General features: G+C 39.3%; 1 protein-coding gene across 2 annotated transcripts; it reads right to left on the bottom strand.

The window, feature by feature from the left end:
• Nucleotides 1-7,814: 7,814 nt before the first annotated feature.
• On the bottom strand, nucleotides 7,815-13,398 carry si:dkey-23o4.6 (retinol dehydrogenase 13). 2 transcript variants are annotated; one of them, XM_058405960.1, is made up of 7 exons: nucleotides 13,128-13,385; nucleotides 12,015-12,149; nucleotides 11,734-11,926; nucleotides 11,316-11,476; nucleotides 11,029-11,148; nucleotides 10,594-10,798; nucleotides 7,822-8,628 (listed from the first exon to the last, which is right to left on the bottom strand). In XM_058405960.1, exons 1-7 carry the CDS (start codon nucleotides 13,192-13,194, stop codon nucleotides 8,523-8,525), a joined length of 987 nt encoding a protein of 328 aa, XP_058261943.1. In that variant the 5' UTR covers nucleotides 13,195-13,385; the 3' UTR covers nucleotides 7,822-8,522. The 2 variants fall into 2 exon arrangements, with proteins under 2 accessions (XP_058262028.1, XP_058261943.1); XM_058406045.1 differs by lacking the exon at nucleotides 11,734-11,926 and having other exon boundaries at nucleotides 7,815-8,628; nucleotides 11,029-11,181; nucleotides 11,316-11,477; nucleotides 13,128-13,398.
• Between the last annotated feature and the right edge of the window lie 1,308 nt (nucleotides 13,399-14,706).

Genomic DNA, 14,706 nt, shown 5'->3' on the forward strand with positions numbered 1-14,706 from the left:
ATTGAATAATGTTGCACAAAATGCACAAAGACATAATGTGTTTTTGCAGGATTAAAACTGCAAGTATGCAGTTTTGTATACAGTTACACACGCTGCCATGTCAGTTCAAGACAGGACAGCATGGTATTGACTGATTCAGACATGTCACATATGTTTGTTTGTCTGAGTTCCCTTTCATAGGTTGATTTGCATTTGTTTTCTATGTTCTATGGGGTGTGATCACACTGGAAACAGCTGGAAGCCACATTACATTAGATAACACAATCAAAGAATTTGGGATCAATAATCTCTCTGGCTCTCTCACTGCCATTATAAGGCAATGGCCCACAGGACAATGATAGTCACAATGTTGGTAAAATGTTGGAAGTGAAATTTGAAATGCTTCCCAAACCATCCCAAAACTCTCATTATCTCATAACCTTCCTGTCCAAGTGAAGCACTTAATCTTTTTATAGCTCCCCCTAAGAATTGTTCAGCTCAAAGGGCCAGAAGTGTGGAACATGAAAGTGCATCACATTGATTATAAAGCACAGGAAGTAAAATGATGACCAACAAACATTCTTCTTCATGGTCCATTAGAATTGAAAAAGACATTTTGCCTCCGATGAGTGAAAATGAAAGTGGCTTTACACAAATGGTTATGGATGTTCTGAATATAAGTGGTAATGATTTCTCTAATGCAATAGTAAGGGCTAGCAATGAGAAGAATGAAAGTGCTACTGCTGGGCCCTTGAGCAAGAACCTTAACCCACAACTGCTCAGCTATATGCTTGCATTGAAACTGTAAGTAACTTAGGCTAAAAACTAATGTAAATGCTAATGTAAAACTAATGTAAAGGCACATAAAAATCAATTTGCCATGTAATACGATCCCATGATGTTTTCTTGCACATTTGCATTTGATTGTGAAGAAGGGTAATTTGCACACTGAAAATACACAGCACAAATATTCATTCATTACTCATGATATTGATCGAGAGCATATCCAGAGAACACTGGGTGTGGAAGCAGGAACACACCCTAGATGTTACACCAATCATTTACCCATCACCATGCACACACACACTTAGCCAGTGCACCCACCAACATTTTTTGATAAGTTTTAGCAAGCCAGAGAGTCCAGAGGATGCTCATTCAAACCCTTTGCAAAACTCTGCAAAGTAATCCAAGCTCATGATTAAACTGGAGTTTGTGCAGCCCTGGAGCCGTGAGATTGCAACACTACCTATGGCACCAACATGCCACCCACAGCCCAAATATTTTCTAGTGAAATGAACTGAGGAACCCTTACAGAGCATGAAAGTAAATTCAAAAACTTTTTGATATGAACTACTTTAGACTTTGAGTTCCGCAAGAAGATCCCTACTTCACAAATGTTTTTATTGAAAATCATATTTATGTTGATTTAAATTACGTATCAAAGTGGAAAACTGAGAATCCGAGGCTTCAAACCTCTCACAGCAAGTGTTTTATTTCATGAACTGATAGCATGGGTCTCAAAGCGTAGGCTATCTCTGTACAATCCCACTGATTCTGTGAGTAGCACTGATTAGAGTGTGTCTTCATGCAGCATGCAGTAGAGTAATACATAGCAGTGATTACTGCACCCAACCAACTATAAGCTGCCATACAAGCTCAATGTTAATTACACCCCAGCCATGATCTGCCTATCCTCCTTCACTAAGCATGAGCTTCAGCTCCCATTATCTTAGTCTGTCTCTGCAAAGCAGCTGTGGACTAAAACATAGCCACTCTGAATATTATTTGGAGTTAAAAAGCTGAGCAATATTTGATTCTATCATGTTCAAGACAGGATGTTTCTTTATAGCCGTTAAATTCAGGCACCTTTACTAGTTAAAACACTATGGTCTTAATTTACTGAAGAGTTTTATGTGTAAAGCGTGTGAAATCGAGAACCCAAAGGAAAATTGTAAGCTGGTTTACTTCAATTGTCTGTCAATGAGCAAAACTACTGCTACATCTAAATTACTTTGCTTTTGTTGTCTCAATGACTACAGTGCCTTCAGAAAGGATTCACACTTTCTCTTTTTGCAGTATTGCAACATCACATCTAAGGATATAAGATTGGTGACTGTCTACAGAAATAAAATTAATTAAACTATTTACATGTCCTTGTGGCCTGTGCTTTGGCTCATTGTCCTACAGGAGCATAAAGTTTCATACTAAACATATACATTTGTTTGACTTTCTTCCATTTCCACTGTTACAGTGGATTTCATATTGATCCGAAAATGGTTTAAAGCTTTACTAATGTTTTATTAACCTTCTCCATCTTTATTCCTTGTCATCTCAAAGCTTTACAGGCAGTTGCTTGGTCTTCATGACGAACAGGTCTGACCCAATCTGCCATTTTAGCTGTGAGACATGCCAAATAAGTCAAATATTCATTGTGCAAGAATACACTTGGACACTTGGATGGAATAAAAATGAATACAGGTCTACCTGTGTACATGTTCCAGTATACAGATGTATTTAGTCTGAGCTCATGAAAACAAAATACTTTACTTTGGGAGGCTAAAAGTGAATTAATTAATCAATTTTAGTATTTTTTATATATTAATTAATAGTTTTCTTAACATGCTTGGAGATTATGTGTCAGTATCTCAGAATAATAAGAAGGTTTATATAATAATCTCAGGATTATGACTTAATAACAGACGTGTAAAATTGGTTCTTTATTTTCATAGTTTTTTCAATATGTTGCAGAGCCATTTATCTGTACTTGGTTGAATGACATCAGGAGCATTACTTTCTGTGAAATTGAATTTCCATTGGATGTATGTGTACACTTTATGGGCCAAAGGGATGGACCATTACTAACAATGAGCAATCAGTTACCAGTCATTGCTGTTCTGACTCAAATAGAAGGCAGTTAAGCTAAATCAAATTCTCTGTAAGAGGTAATTTAATAGATGCCATAACAGCCAAATCGGTTGAGTGGGTCAGCAGTTAATGACTGCAATATTTCAGTTCCTGAAACTAACAAAATAGGGTACTGGGAAACATGGATTCTAGGTTCTTTTCCAAGCTCAATTCCCCACAAATGTTCCCAATGGATTCAAGGTCATTATCCAGGATTATATAATAATAACCCATAATGGGCTATAAATGTGGACTTTATAAAATCGTTCTGACTACTGGAGCATGTAAAATCAATACAAAAGAAGACTTTGCCCATATAATTACTCTTTCAGCTTATGTAGTACAACATAATAATAGTTCACATTGCTTTAACAAAAACACAGCTGACACAGATGACATGATCCCATGAGCCAGTTCACAAAACCAGCACAAGCAACTGAGTACTGGTCTGTAATACTGGAATAAAGATAGCACCGTTCCAATGCCCAGTATCTGTATTGGGCCAATATCAACAAAAAATGCTGAATTCTATATCAGAGAAAACATATCAGATATTGGATCTTGCAACAACCTGGGATGACAGCACAAGAAAAGTATTGGATGGTTTCAGTGTCAGAATCTCAGTATCAGAAAAGACAAAGTGGTTTTGTGCCATGGTTGAATTATGTCCACTGTTTTAAGGGTTTTATGCAGTTAGACATTCACATAAAAGTGCAATGGTTGAACAAACACTCCTTTTCAGGAAGCCAGTTTTCACAATTTGGCTTTGGACAATCTTGAAGTTTGTATATAAACATACAGGGCAATGAAACTGAAACACTGGCCAATTTAGTGTTGAAGGTTTCATGGCTAAATTTGACCAGCCTGGTGGCCAATCTTCATTGATTGCACATTCCACCAGTAAGAGCGGAGTGTGAAGGTTTAATTAGCAGAGTAATAGCACAGTTTTGCTTAAAATATTGCAATGCACACAACATTATGGGTGACAGATTTCAAAAGAGGACAAATTGTTGGTGCACGTCTTGCTGGCGCATCTGTGACTAAGACAGCAAGTCTTTGTGATGTATCAAGAGCCACGGTATCCAGGGTAATGTCAGCATACCACCAAGAAGGACGAACCACATCCAACAGGAGTAACTGTGGACGCAAGAGGAAGCTGTCTGAAAGGGATGTCCGGATTCTAACCCGGATTGTATCCAAAAAACATAAAACCACAGCTGCCCAACTCACTGCAGAATTAAATGTGCACCTCAATTCTCCTGTTTCCACCAAAACTGTCCGTCGGGAGCTCCACAGGGTCAATGTACATGGCCGGGCTGCTACAGCCAAACCTTTGGTCACTCGTGCCAATGCCAAACGTCGGTTTCAATGGTGCTAGCAGCGAAAATCTTGGGCTGTGGACAATGTGAAACATGTATTGTTCTCTGGTGAGTCCACCTTCACTGTCTTTCCCACATCCAGGAGAGTTACGGTGTGGAGAAGCCCCAAAGAAGCGTACCACCCAGACTGTTGCATGCCCAGAGTGAAGCATGGGGGTGGATCAGTGATGGTTTGGGCTGCAATATCATGGCATTCCCTAGGCCCAATACTTGTGCTAGATGGGCGCGTCACTGCCAAGGACTACCGAACCGTTCTGGAGGACCATGTGCACCCAGTGGTTCAAACATTGTATCCTGAAGGCAGTGCCATGTATCAGGATGATAATGCACCAATACACACAGCAAGACTGTTGACAGAGTGGTTTGATGAACATGAAAGTGAAGTTGAACATCTCCCATGGCCTGCACAGTCACCAGATCTAAATATTATTGAGCCACTTTGGGGTGTTTTGGAGGAGTGAGTTTCCTCCACCAGCATCACGTAGTGACCTGGCCACTATTCTGCAAGAAGAATGGCTCAAAATCCCTCTGGCCACTGTGCAGGACTTGTATCTGTCATTCCCAAGATGAATTGATGCTGTATTGGCCACCAAAGGAGGCCCTACACCATACTAATGAATTATTGTGGTCTAAAACCAGGCGTTTCAGTTTCATTGTCCAACCCCTGTATCTTAAACAATACACATGCATAATGCATGCAATACCAGTTACATCTGATTTCCTTTCTCTCATATGATTTCTAATTGGTGAATAAGTATCCTGCAGACAAGAACCCACAGAAGAATGAAGACAGAGAGCAAGAGTCCCTAGTGGGTCAGTCTGTACAGACAGCACATTGATTGGGCATGATCCTTTCTACACTCTGAAATGAAACCAGACATGCTACAGTGTAAGTAAGCAGTGCTAAAGTACAATCTTATTACACTTATATAGTATCAAACTAAGTCTGTATTATAAAATATGAGCACCCTTATATGAGTAGCCATAATATAAAATAGATATTAAAAATACTACTTGTCTGTGTTATGACAGACCATTAAAGCTTGGCATCTGCATGATGATAGATGCAAGAGAAAAAAGTGTTAAAAAAAATAATCTATATTGAAGCCTTTCAGTAATTGAACTGCTAAAGTAGGCTTGAAGCCTTCAATATTTTATGTCTTATTTTTTTATCATTTCTCTCGAATGCATGCCGTTTTCCGTACCTTCATACATCAGGTTACTGATGTATAAAACCAACAGGGTTTTGAGTCAGGAAGCTCAGGTTACTGTCTGTGTGGGGTTTTGAGTCACATTGGTTTCCTTCATTACCCTCTCATGCACCCACCTTTCACAAAGCTTTCCTGCTCCAGTTTCAATTATTTGTGGGAAATAGCATTGCAAATATACAAATGTGAAACCCACATGAACCAACAATTTCAGGAGTGTTCCTGTATACTTTATCAGTATATTGTTCAGTTAGAGGAACCCTATAGACAATGTTAATTGTTGACACTGTGAAGTAAAAACCACTGACGAGTTTTTTGTTGACAGCCATTCTTCAACATAATAAAAACTTCCCTGTGGACGCCTCATCTTGTAAAAAAGGAAAATACTTGAGCTTAGATGTTCCAGTATGTACACACACACATGCACATAAGAGGAATTAACTAGACCATAACTTGACACAAAGACTTTTTTTTGTCTTGTCATCTTTGCCTTACTTTGCTTCCATCTAGGGGTCAAAAGTGATTCACACCACAATAAAATAGGAAGTCAGTGATATACTGTAAGGCCATCACACAAGACACTGCACAAGGTGACGCAATTAAATAGCAGGTTTAATTAAAAAAAATTTTTTATAAAGCCTCAGTAGCAAAATCACTGCAATAAATTTAATGTACACCATATCCTTCATGTACATTGTTTGCCAGCAGGAACAATCTGATAGATCATTATGGGAAAGCTAAAAATTACCAGATACAAAGCATATATTATATATATATATATACATATATACATATGTATATATATTAACCTTCTCCATCTTTATTCCTTGTCATCTCAAAGCTTTACAGGCAGTTGCTTGGTCTTCATGACGAACAGGTCTGACCTAATCTGCCATTTTAGCTGTGAGACATGCCAAATAAGTCAAATATTCATTGTGCAAGAATACACTTGGACACTTGGATGGAATAAAAATGAATACAGGTCTACCTGTATTCATGAAGACCAAGCAACTGCCTGTAAAGCTTTGAGATGACAAGGAATAAAGATGGAGAAGGTTAATATATATACATATGTATACATATACACTATATTGCCAAAAGTATTCGCTCACCCATCCAAATAATCAGAATCAGGTGTTCCAATCACTTCCATGGCCACAGGTGTATAAAATCAAGCACCTAGGCATGCAGACTGTTTTTACAAACATTTGTGAAAGAATGGGTCGCTCTCAGGAGCTCAGTGAATTCCAGCGTGGAACTGTGATAGGATGCCACCTGTGCAACAAATCCAGTCGTGAAATTTCCTCTCTCCTAAATATTCCACAGTCAACTGTCAGCTGTATTATAAGAACGTGGAAGTGTTTGGGAACGACAGCAACTCAGCCACGAAGTGGTAGGCCACGTAAACTGACGGAGCGGGGTCAGCGGATGCTGAGGCGCATAGTGCGAAGAGGTCACCAACTTTCTGCAGAGTCAATCGCTACAGACCTCCAAACTTCATGTGGCCTTCAGATTAGCTCAAGAACAGTGCGCAGAGAGCTTCATGGAATGGGTTTCCATGGCCGAGCAGCTGCATCCAAGCCATACATCACCAAGTGCAATGCAAAGCGTCGGATGCAGTGGTGTAAAGCACGCCGCCACTGGACTCTAGAGCAGTGGAGACGCGTTCTCTGGAGTGACGAATCGCGCTTCTCCATCTGGCAATCTGATGGACGAGTCTGGGTTTGGCGGTTGCCAGGAGAACGGTACTTGTCTGACTGCATTGTGCCAAGTGTAAAGTTTGGTGGAGGGGGGATTATGGTGTGGGGTTGTTTTTCAGGAGCTGGGCTTGGCCCCTTAGTTCCAGTGAAAGGAACTCTGAATGCTTCAGCATACCAAGACATTTTGGACAATTCCATGCTCCCAACTTTGTGGGAACAGTTTGGAGCTGGCCCCTTCCTCTTCCAACATGACTGTGCACCAGTGACCAAAGCAAGGTCCATAAAGACATGGATGACAGAGTCTGGTGTGGATGAACTTGACTGGCCTGCACAGAGTCCTGACCTCAACCCCATAGAACACCTTTGGGATGAATTAGAGTGGAGACTGAGAGCCAGGCCTTCTCGTCCAACATCAGTGTGTGACCTCACAAATGCACTTCTGGAAGAATGGTCAAAAATTCCCATAAACACACTCCTAAACCTTGTGGACAGCCTTCCCAGAAGAGTTGAAGCTGTTATAGCTGCAAAGGGTGGACCGACGTCATATTGAACCCTATGGATTAGAAATGGGATGTCACTTAAGTTCATATGCGAGTCAAGGCAGGTGAGCGAATACTTTTGGCAATATAGTGTATATATATATATATATATATATATATATATATATATATATATATATATATACACATTATACTGTACATGTCTTTACTCTGTACAAATGTGAACTCTATATGGACATCATAATGTGTGTGTATACATAGATACAAATGTTTACAGAAGAGCCATTTAGCACATTTACATTATAGAACAGCTTCACCTAAAAAAATAAAGTTGGACCAGAAACACAACAGAAATACAACCTCTGAATGAATAATCATGTGTAATCAATTACATTTTGAATTGCACTGTGGTTGCTTGGTGACTCCAGTATTTTTGTGCCCCACAGAGTAGGTTGTCCTATTTTCTCTTCTGTTCCACACCAGCGGCAAGTATTTGGTCTGCAGCCACCATCACCAGCAGAGTGACACACAGCAGGGGTAATAGACTGAAGACTTGCTGCTCGTTTAGTTTTACCTAGAACCCCAGCACTAACAGACTTGCTCACTGAGCGAACCAGAAGCAAATAGTGTCCCTCAACAACAGAACACTTAGAAATGGGCCTCATTGAGCCTGTTAATAATTAAAGGGGATTAATTAAGCAACAAGTATGATTGTGTGGTACTAATCAGGAGGCAGATCTATGCACTGTTGTCCACATGTACTGTGCAGCAGTGGTACCAGTCAGAAACCACACAGCTTCATAAGGAAACCACATCAGATCTTTGCAGAATTGAAAGCAGGTGTCGATGAGACTACTGCACTGTAGTCAAGCCCACCAGTCGAGCACTTTCATCCCACAGTCTCCGTGCCAGCTCATCATCTTTAGCTTCTGGACCAGGCTCCTTCTCAGCACAGTCACTATAACGCAAACACACATCCACATGAAACAGTTTACTCATCTTAATAATATAGCATTTCTCTAGCCAAAACATTCTGCATGCTTCAATCATTGCAAGATTTCATTCAAAGACAAGACCATCATTTTAATTTATTTTTCTTTTTCTGTTTTCCAGAATATGTTCATTTCAACTTGTCTCTCTGCAAAACGAACAGATACAGCTTCTGACAGTGTCTTGTTTCTGACCTACTGCTCTTTTTTACTGTCTAAATCAATTTTCAGAAGGGCTTATGTGCCTTCAACCGACCTACAAACACAAATGGGATTTGTTTTTCAAAACTCTCTCTCACACAAGGGAGCAGGTAGAATAATAAGTTATACTAACTAAACATTGGACTGATATGAAAGATTATTTGTGCCACTCAATTATCAATTTCTCATTAGATAAAGTAATCAACAAATCAATTGATAAATAGATAAATCTATAGAGAATGAAATAAACAAACTGACAAATAAATAATTATTATGGTTAGTGTTCAACTATCCAATAAACAAATCTGAGGATCTAGGCAAAAGAACAGGCAGAAGGTTAGGCAGTTGATGGACAGATATGAAGCTAAACTTCACAAACTTATAGAATTAAAGTCCAGATTATTTAAACCCTTGTCCCATGACCTCTTCTGAGGCATCAATCTCATCATCAAATCTCATCTTAAAATGAGGTTAGGAGTTGTAGTAAATTGCAGTAAATGTAGTAAATTTTCAAGTGATTGTTGACAATAATTTTTTTGAGGCTGCAGAAATCAATAAAGGGATGCAGGCTTCCTCCCTTTTTGAATTGACATAGAGGGTGAAATATAGCCCTGGGCAAGGGCCTCCTATAGATACTATTCCATTATTTTTTTTCCAGCTGAGGCTAAAAGATTATTATGGAAACTATTTGGTATGTTTTGGAGAGAAGGTCAACTTCTCAGTCATGAGGTGTGCGGACAGAGCACAGGCTTTTTTTTACTTGAAATTCAGTGCAACCTTTATAGATCGCTATGGACTGATTTACATTGGGGCTTTCGATAGAGATTGTTGCTATGGTAACTATAAGACATGTGGGTCTCATGGCAATACAGAGACCAGGTGGTGATTTCTTGTTATGGTCATTAACCTTTAAGGTTGTGATATTGAACCCATGGCAAACCTAGCACAATAGGGAATTTAGTCAGTGCTGTGAGGAGGAGACTGATTAGCTCACTGTCAAGAGCCCTGGTTCTGGTCATATCAGAATTAATGTCTTGTGATGAAAAGAACACTGGGTACTGTACCAGACTAACACTAACCATTTAGACAGATTTTTTTTTTTTATCATACTTGTATTCTTACTGTGAGTTGTCACTCAACAATGTGATTTGCTGCTGTTGTTCCACCAATATAAGCCCTTAAGCAGTGGGGGCTTGACAGAGCTCTCAGAAACCTGCTGAATCCTTATTATTAATGGTCAAGTCTTCTGGCATGGTTTTTGTGCAAAGGAACACAGATGAAGTCTGAGCTTTCATTAAACCATCCTGTGGCTGGACAATTTCCAAAATGAAGGACAGGCAGAAAGTCAGGCAATCAGCAAACAGACATTATCTAGGCCAGGCTGTTTCGGTAAATGTGAAATAAACAGAGGTCAAACCAAGTAAACTAAGCAGGAATGCAAACAGCTCAAAACCATCATAACCAAATCTTACAGCAAAATTGAAAGAAATAACAGTTTTTTTTAGGTAATAATCTACAGAATATGTTATTTGTGATCATCTTGTGCCCATAACATTACCAATATTTCAAAAATACCAAAAGAAAAAGACATAAGCTACAACAATTCATCACATTCGTTCCACAAATTGATAAATAGAAGTCACACAAGTGACTAACATAATCATCCCCAAGCAAAGATTCTTTAGAAAAGCAGACTTGTCTTAACTTTAACATTTGTATACTATCCTAATTACCTGAAATAGCATCCAGACTTGTCCTCCAGGCCCTCTGTCACAGCACAGTAGATGGACGTCTGTGCTCCCTGCCAGGGTGTCTTCAGCAGCAGCAAGGAAAAGAGTGTGAGTACATAACTTAGCAGGGGGTACTGAGACTTCACATGGCGGCCCAACTCCGTATGGATCACTCCAGGGTGCAAGCTGTAGGAAGTCACCCCAGTACCTTTGATGGTGTAAGAAATTAAATATGCTGATACTGTTTATGTGTTAAACATACAATAACAGGGAGACAGCATTATCTACACTTGCAGTTTGTTACAGTTACAGCTTAGACCATAAATGTTTACTATCTATATTTGTAAAAAATAATGTTTCTAGGAACAATAATTGACAACCTATGATTATCACAAAAATTATGGTAATGGACACATGATTAGCTCAGCTATATTATACCTTTCATCCGCTGAGCAAGTTGTCTGGAGAACAGCACATTGGCCAGCTTGCTCTGTCTATAGCTATCCAGAGAGTTGTATGGCCTCTTGTCAAAAAATAGATCATCAATATGAATCTCTCCTACACAAAAACATACAGATAAAATGAAATACCCTGTTCACCAGGGTAAATTCTCTCTGTTCTCTCAAATAGTTATGGTATTATTGTCCCTTTAATAAGAAAGTCTGACCTAGAAAAAAATTTGTCAAGAATCTTGACCTCACTGAGCTTAATTAAAAAGAGATTACCGCCAACATGTGCAATACTGGACACATTCACCACACGACTCGGGGCGGAGCTCTTGAGAATTCCCAAAAGAAGATTGGTAAGTAAGAAATGGCCCAGGTGATTGACGGCTAGCTGTGTCTCAAACCCATCCTCTGTGATCCACTTGGGGCACATCATTACACCTGTTACAAAAAGCATCACTTTACAGATATGTAAAGTAACTCAAGTCCAAACACCTAATAATCAAACAAATGTTAAGGCAGAAACCTTATGCCACCAGACTGAAAAGATCAATCCAACAAGCACCTTTCAGCCTAAGCTAAATTCTGTGTTTATAAAAATACAGCTGAAATATGGATTGATGATAGAAATGAAATCTCTAATAAAAGTCTTCTATAATTATAATTTCCATTTAAAAATATGACCAGTCAGAGCTTTCCTGCATTGTTGATGAGAATATCCAGTCGTTCCTCTGTGGCTATAAATTCTTTGGCAAACTCCTGAATGGAATAAAGGGAGGCTAGATTCAGGTGTCGGATGATCACATTCCCATTTCCTGTGGCTTGCCGTATCTCTTGCGCAGCGATTTCAGCCCGTGTCAGGTCCCGACAGGCCATCACCACCCGAGCCCCTTGAATACACACACTACTGATAGCACAGACGAACATGACAACATTGCATGATGAACAGCTATATCAGTTATAAATTGTGTTTCCTACCTCGACGAGCCATATCCTGTGCTGTTGCCTTGCCAATGCCAGTGTTGGCTCCAGTAATCAATACTGTTTTTCCATCAAGGCGAGCTTGACTTTTGCACATGCCACCAGCAATCCATTTCCGCATCAACAAAAAGCCTGCAGGAGAGTAGTTAAAAAATAACAAGGACAGTTAGCTGATACTTAGTGCTTGCTTATTATTTCAACACCTGGGCATGTCCACAAGGACAATGAACATATAGTATATAGTATAATGCAATATTGCACTTGAACTTATCAAACCTACACCCTAATTTTAGTATTTTTCCTATTTTTTTTAATTATTATATTTAGAGATTATAAATTTACTTTACTATTATCACTACTATTACTACTACTACTAGTAGTACTAACAATAATAATAATAAAAATAATAACTATGGGAGTGTGCAAACTAAGAATCTCATTGTATAATTAATGAACCACATGAATAAAAAAGTTCTTGAATCTGGACTTCATAGAATATGTCATAATAATAGGCTGATAGACATCCCTAATTAATGAATTAAAATGATTTCAGCCTTTTCATCACTGCTCCACAAACCTCACTTTAAAAACTTTGACTCTGTATGTACAACTTTATAACTAAAGTTCTCAATTGCGCAAATTTCTTCTAAAATAAAATAAAATAAAATAAAATAAAATAAAACATTACAACATATCATTGCCCAAGTCTGATTTTGTTTCTTTTCGACTGCTATGCTCCCTACCACACTCTCTGCTCACAACTAGTTAATCTGCAGTTCTTGTTTTTAATTCAGAAGTTGTGGACTACTTCAATATTACATACCATTATTTGTTATAAAGTTATGGAATGCTATAACTCACAGGATCCCAGCCATGGTCCAGGCGTATCCCTGTACTGTACATTTTAATGTTACAGACCAACTCAGGAAGGACATGTACAGGAAATGCACACGACAGGGAGTACTCCAGGACCTGTTCTGTAGCTATGGTTAATACATTAATACATGTATGCTCTATATGCACACGAATACAACCATATCCTCTGATTAATCTCACCGTCTTCACTACAATCCGTAATTTAAAGAGCACAGAGAAGCGCGCGTGATTTACCGGTCACTGCGAGCGCGAGCACTGCCCCACACTGCGCGTATACCGACGACTGAACTCGGTCCCACATCGTGCGAACTGACCCCCTGCTTTATCCGTCGACTGTCTCCTGAGAATTGTGTCCAGTCCTCACCAAGACTCTGCGGCTCTGAACACATAGGCTATGAATAGGGACGGCTGAGTTTAGCGCATTAAGCTGCACATGCGAGCCTGTGGCTTAAACCATATGAGAACGCCACTGCTGACAAAGTGGTCACAACACACCATATCCTGTTAGGAAAACGGGACTCACAACAAAATAGACTGAGCTGCGTAAACAATCCAGAAATAAAAAGATTCTGTATTTTTTCTGACACTTGGACTGTTCATGATCTTACATTATATTGCATTAATATGGCACACCAGGCCATATTACATGCAATCACAGGCGGATTAGGGTCCAGTAATCTATAACTGCAGCAGAAAACACTTTTTAATGCCTAGACCAAATTATGGAATATTATTTATACAACGTAACGTGTGCACTGAACATGCAGTATAGAAAAAACTGCAACTTTCTTCTTATATAACACCATACTGAAATAAAGCGCAGTACTCCTTGTGTAAATATTACAGTAGGCCACAGGTTCCCTGGTGCTTGAGTATCCCCTTCCCTACACTGTTTATTGTTTATCCTAATCTCTAATGAACTATCAGCTAATTATATACTTTCCTGGGTGGGAAGTGATTGTGTCAGGGTAGCAGAGATGTACAGGACACGTGCAGGAGCAGGCTTGGGAATCCGTGCAGTATAGGCTATAGGCAAAGTGCACATCACTGTATTAAGATGATCACAATGAAGACAAAATGCAAGGCATATCTGATCAAAATGTAAAGTCTTATTTATGTTTGTCTTTTACAGAAATCTCACAGATTAAGTGTGTCTCTTTTGTAGGCTGAAAGTTTGGTGTTCATAGCCTCACTTTTTTCACCACATCCTGAGTTTTCTGTAGCAAGTCTTAATGTGGACAATCAGCCTGTGTGCACGGCCTTTGGGTTAATCATATCTCTTTATGATTGTAGAGTTCAAAAGTGTCATTTTGTAATGGGATTGGAGTGATACAGACGAATGAAACCCTTTTTATACACTCCTTCTTTTTCACTTCTTAACACGTGTGACCATGCATATAAGACAGGTTCCTGATTATGATTCTGTTTAAGACATACAGAGATATCTGTATATAGAAAAATATATCTGAAGACTAGAAGGACTGCATGTGTCTCCTCTCTGCCAGATCTCTTTCTCTCCCCTCTATCACAGACATTTACACCACACGCTGCCCCACACTGCCCTCACACACTCTTCATCCTCCTGTCGTCTGAAAAGAGGTACCGAAGCATTGGGGCCCTCACAACCAGACTGTGTAAGTTTCTTTCCTCTTAACATCCAGAACTTTAACTGTATCAACTCTCTCTCTCTCTCTGTCTCTCTCTCTCTCACACACACACACACACACACACCTGTGTCAACTGACCTGTTTTAACTGTGTGAGATTCAACACATACATTTGACGGACAGACAGACAGACAGACAGACAGACAG

This window comes from Hemibagrus wyckioides, linkage group LG01 (genome assembly GCF_019097595.1).
Source record: "Hemibagrus wyckioides isolate EC202008001 linkage group LG01, SWU_Hwy_1.0, whole genome shotgun sequence".
In the NCBI taxonomy this organism is placed as follows: domain Eukaryota; kingdom Metazoa; phylum Chordata; class Actinopteri; order Siluriformes; family Bagridae; genus Hemibagrus; species Hemibagrus wyckioides.

Excerpts from the sequence above, each read along its gene's own strand:
- si:dkey-23o4.6 (XM_058405960.1), bottom strand. The coding sequence starts at position 13,194 with ATGTGGGACCGAGTTCAGTCGTCGGTATACGCGCAGTGTGGGGCAGTG. Across the intron at positions 12,150-13,127 it reads GCTCGCGCTCGCAGTGACCG|GCTTTTTGTTGATGCGGAAA; the intron begins GTAAATCACGCG and ends ACTCTCCTGCAG. Across the intron at positions 11,477-11,733 it reads ATTCTCATCAACAATGCAGG|TGTAATGATGTGCCCCAAGT; the intron begins AAAGCTCTGACT and ends TTTTGTAACAGG.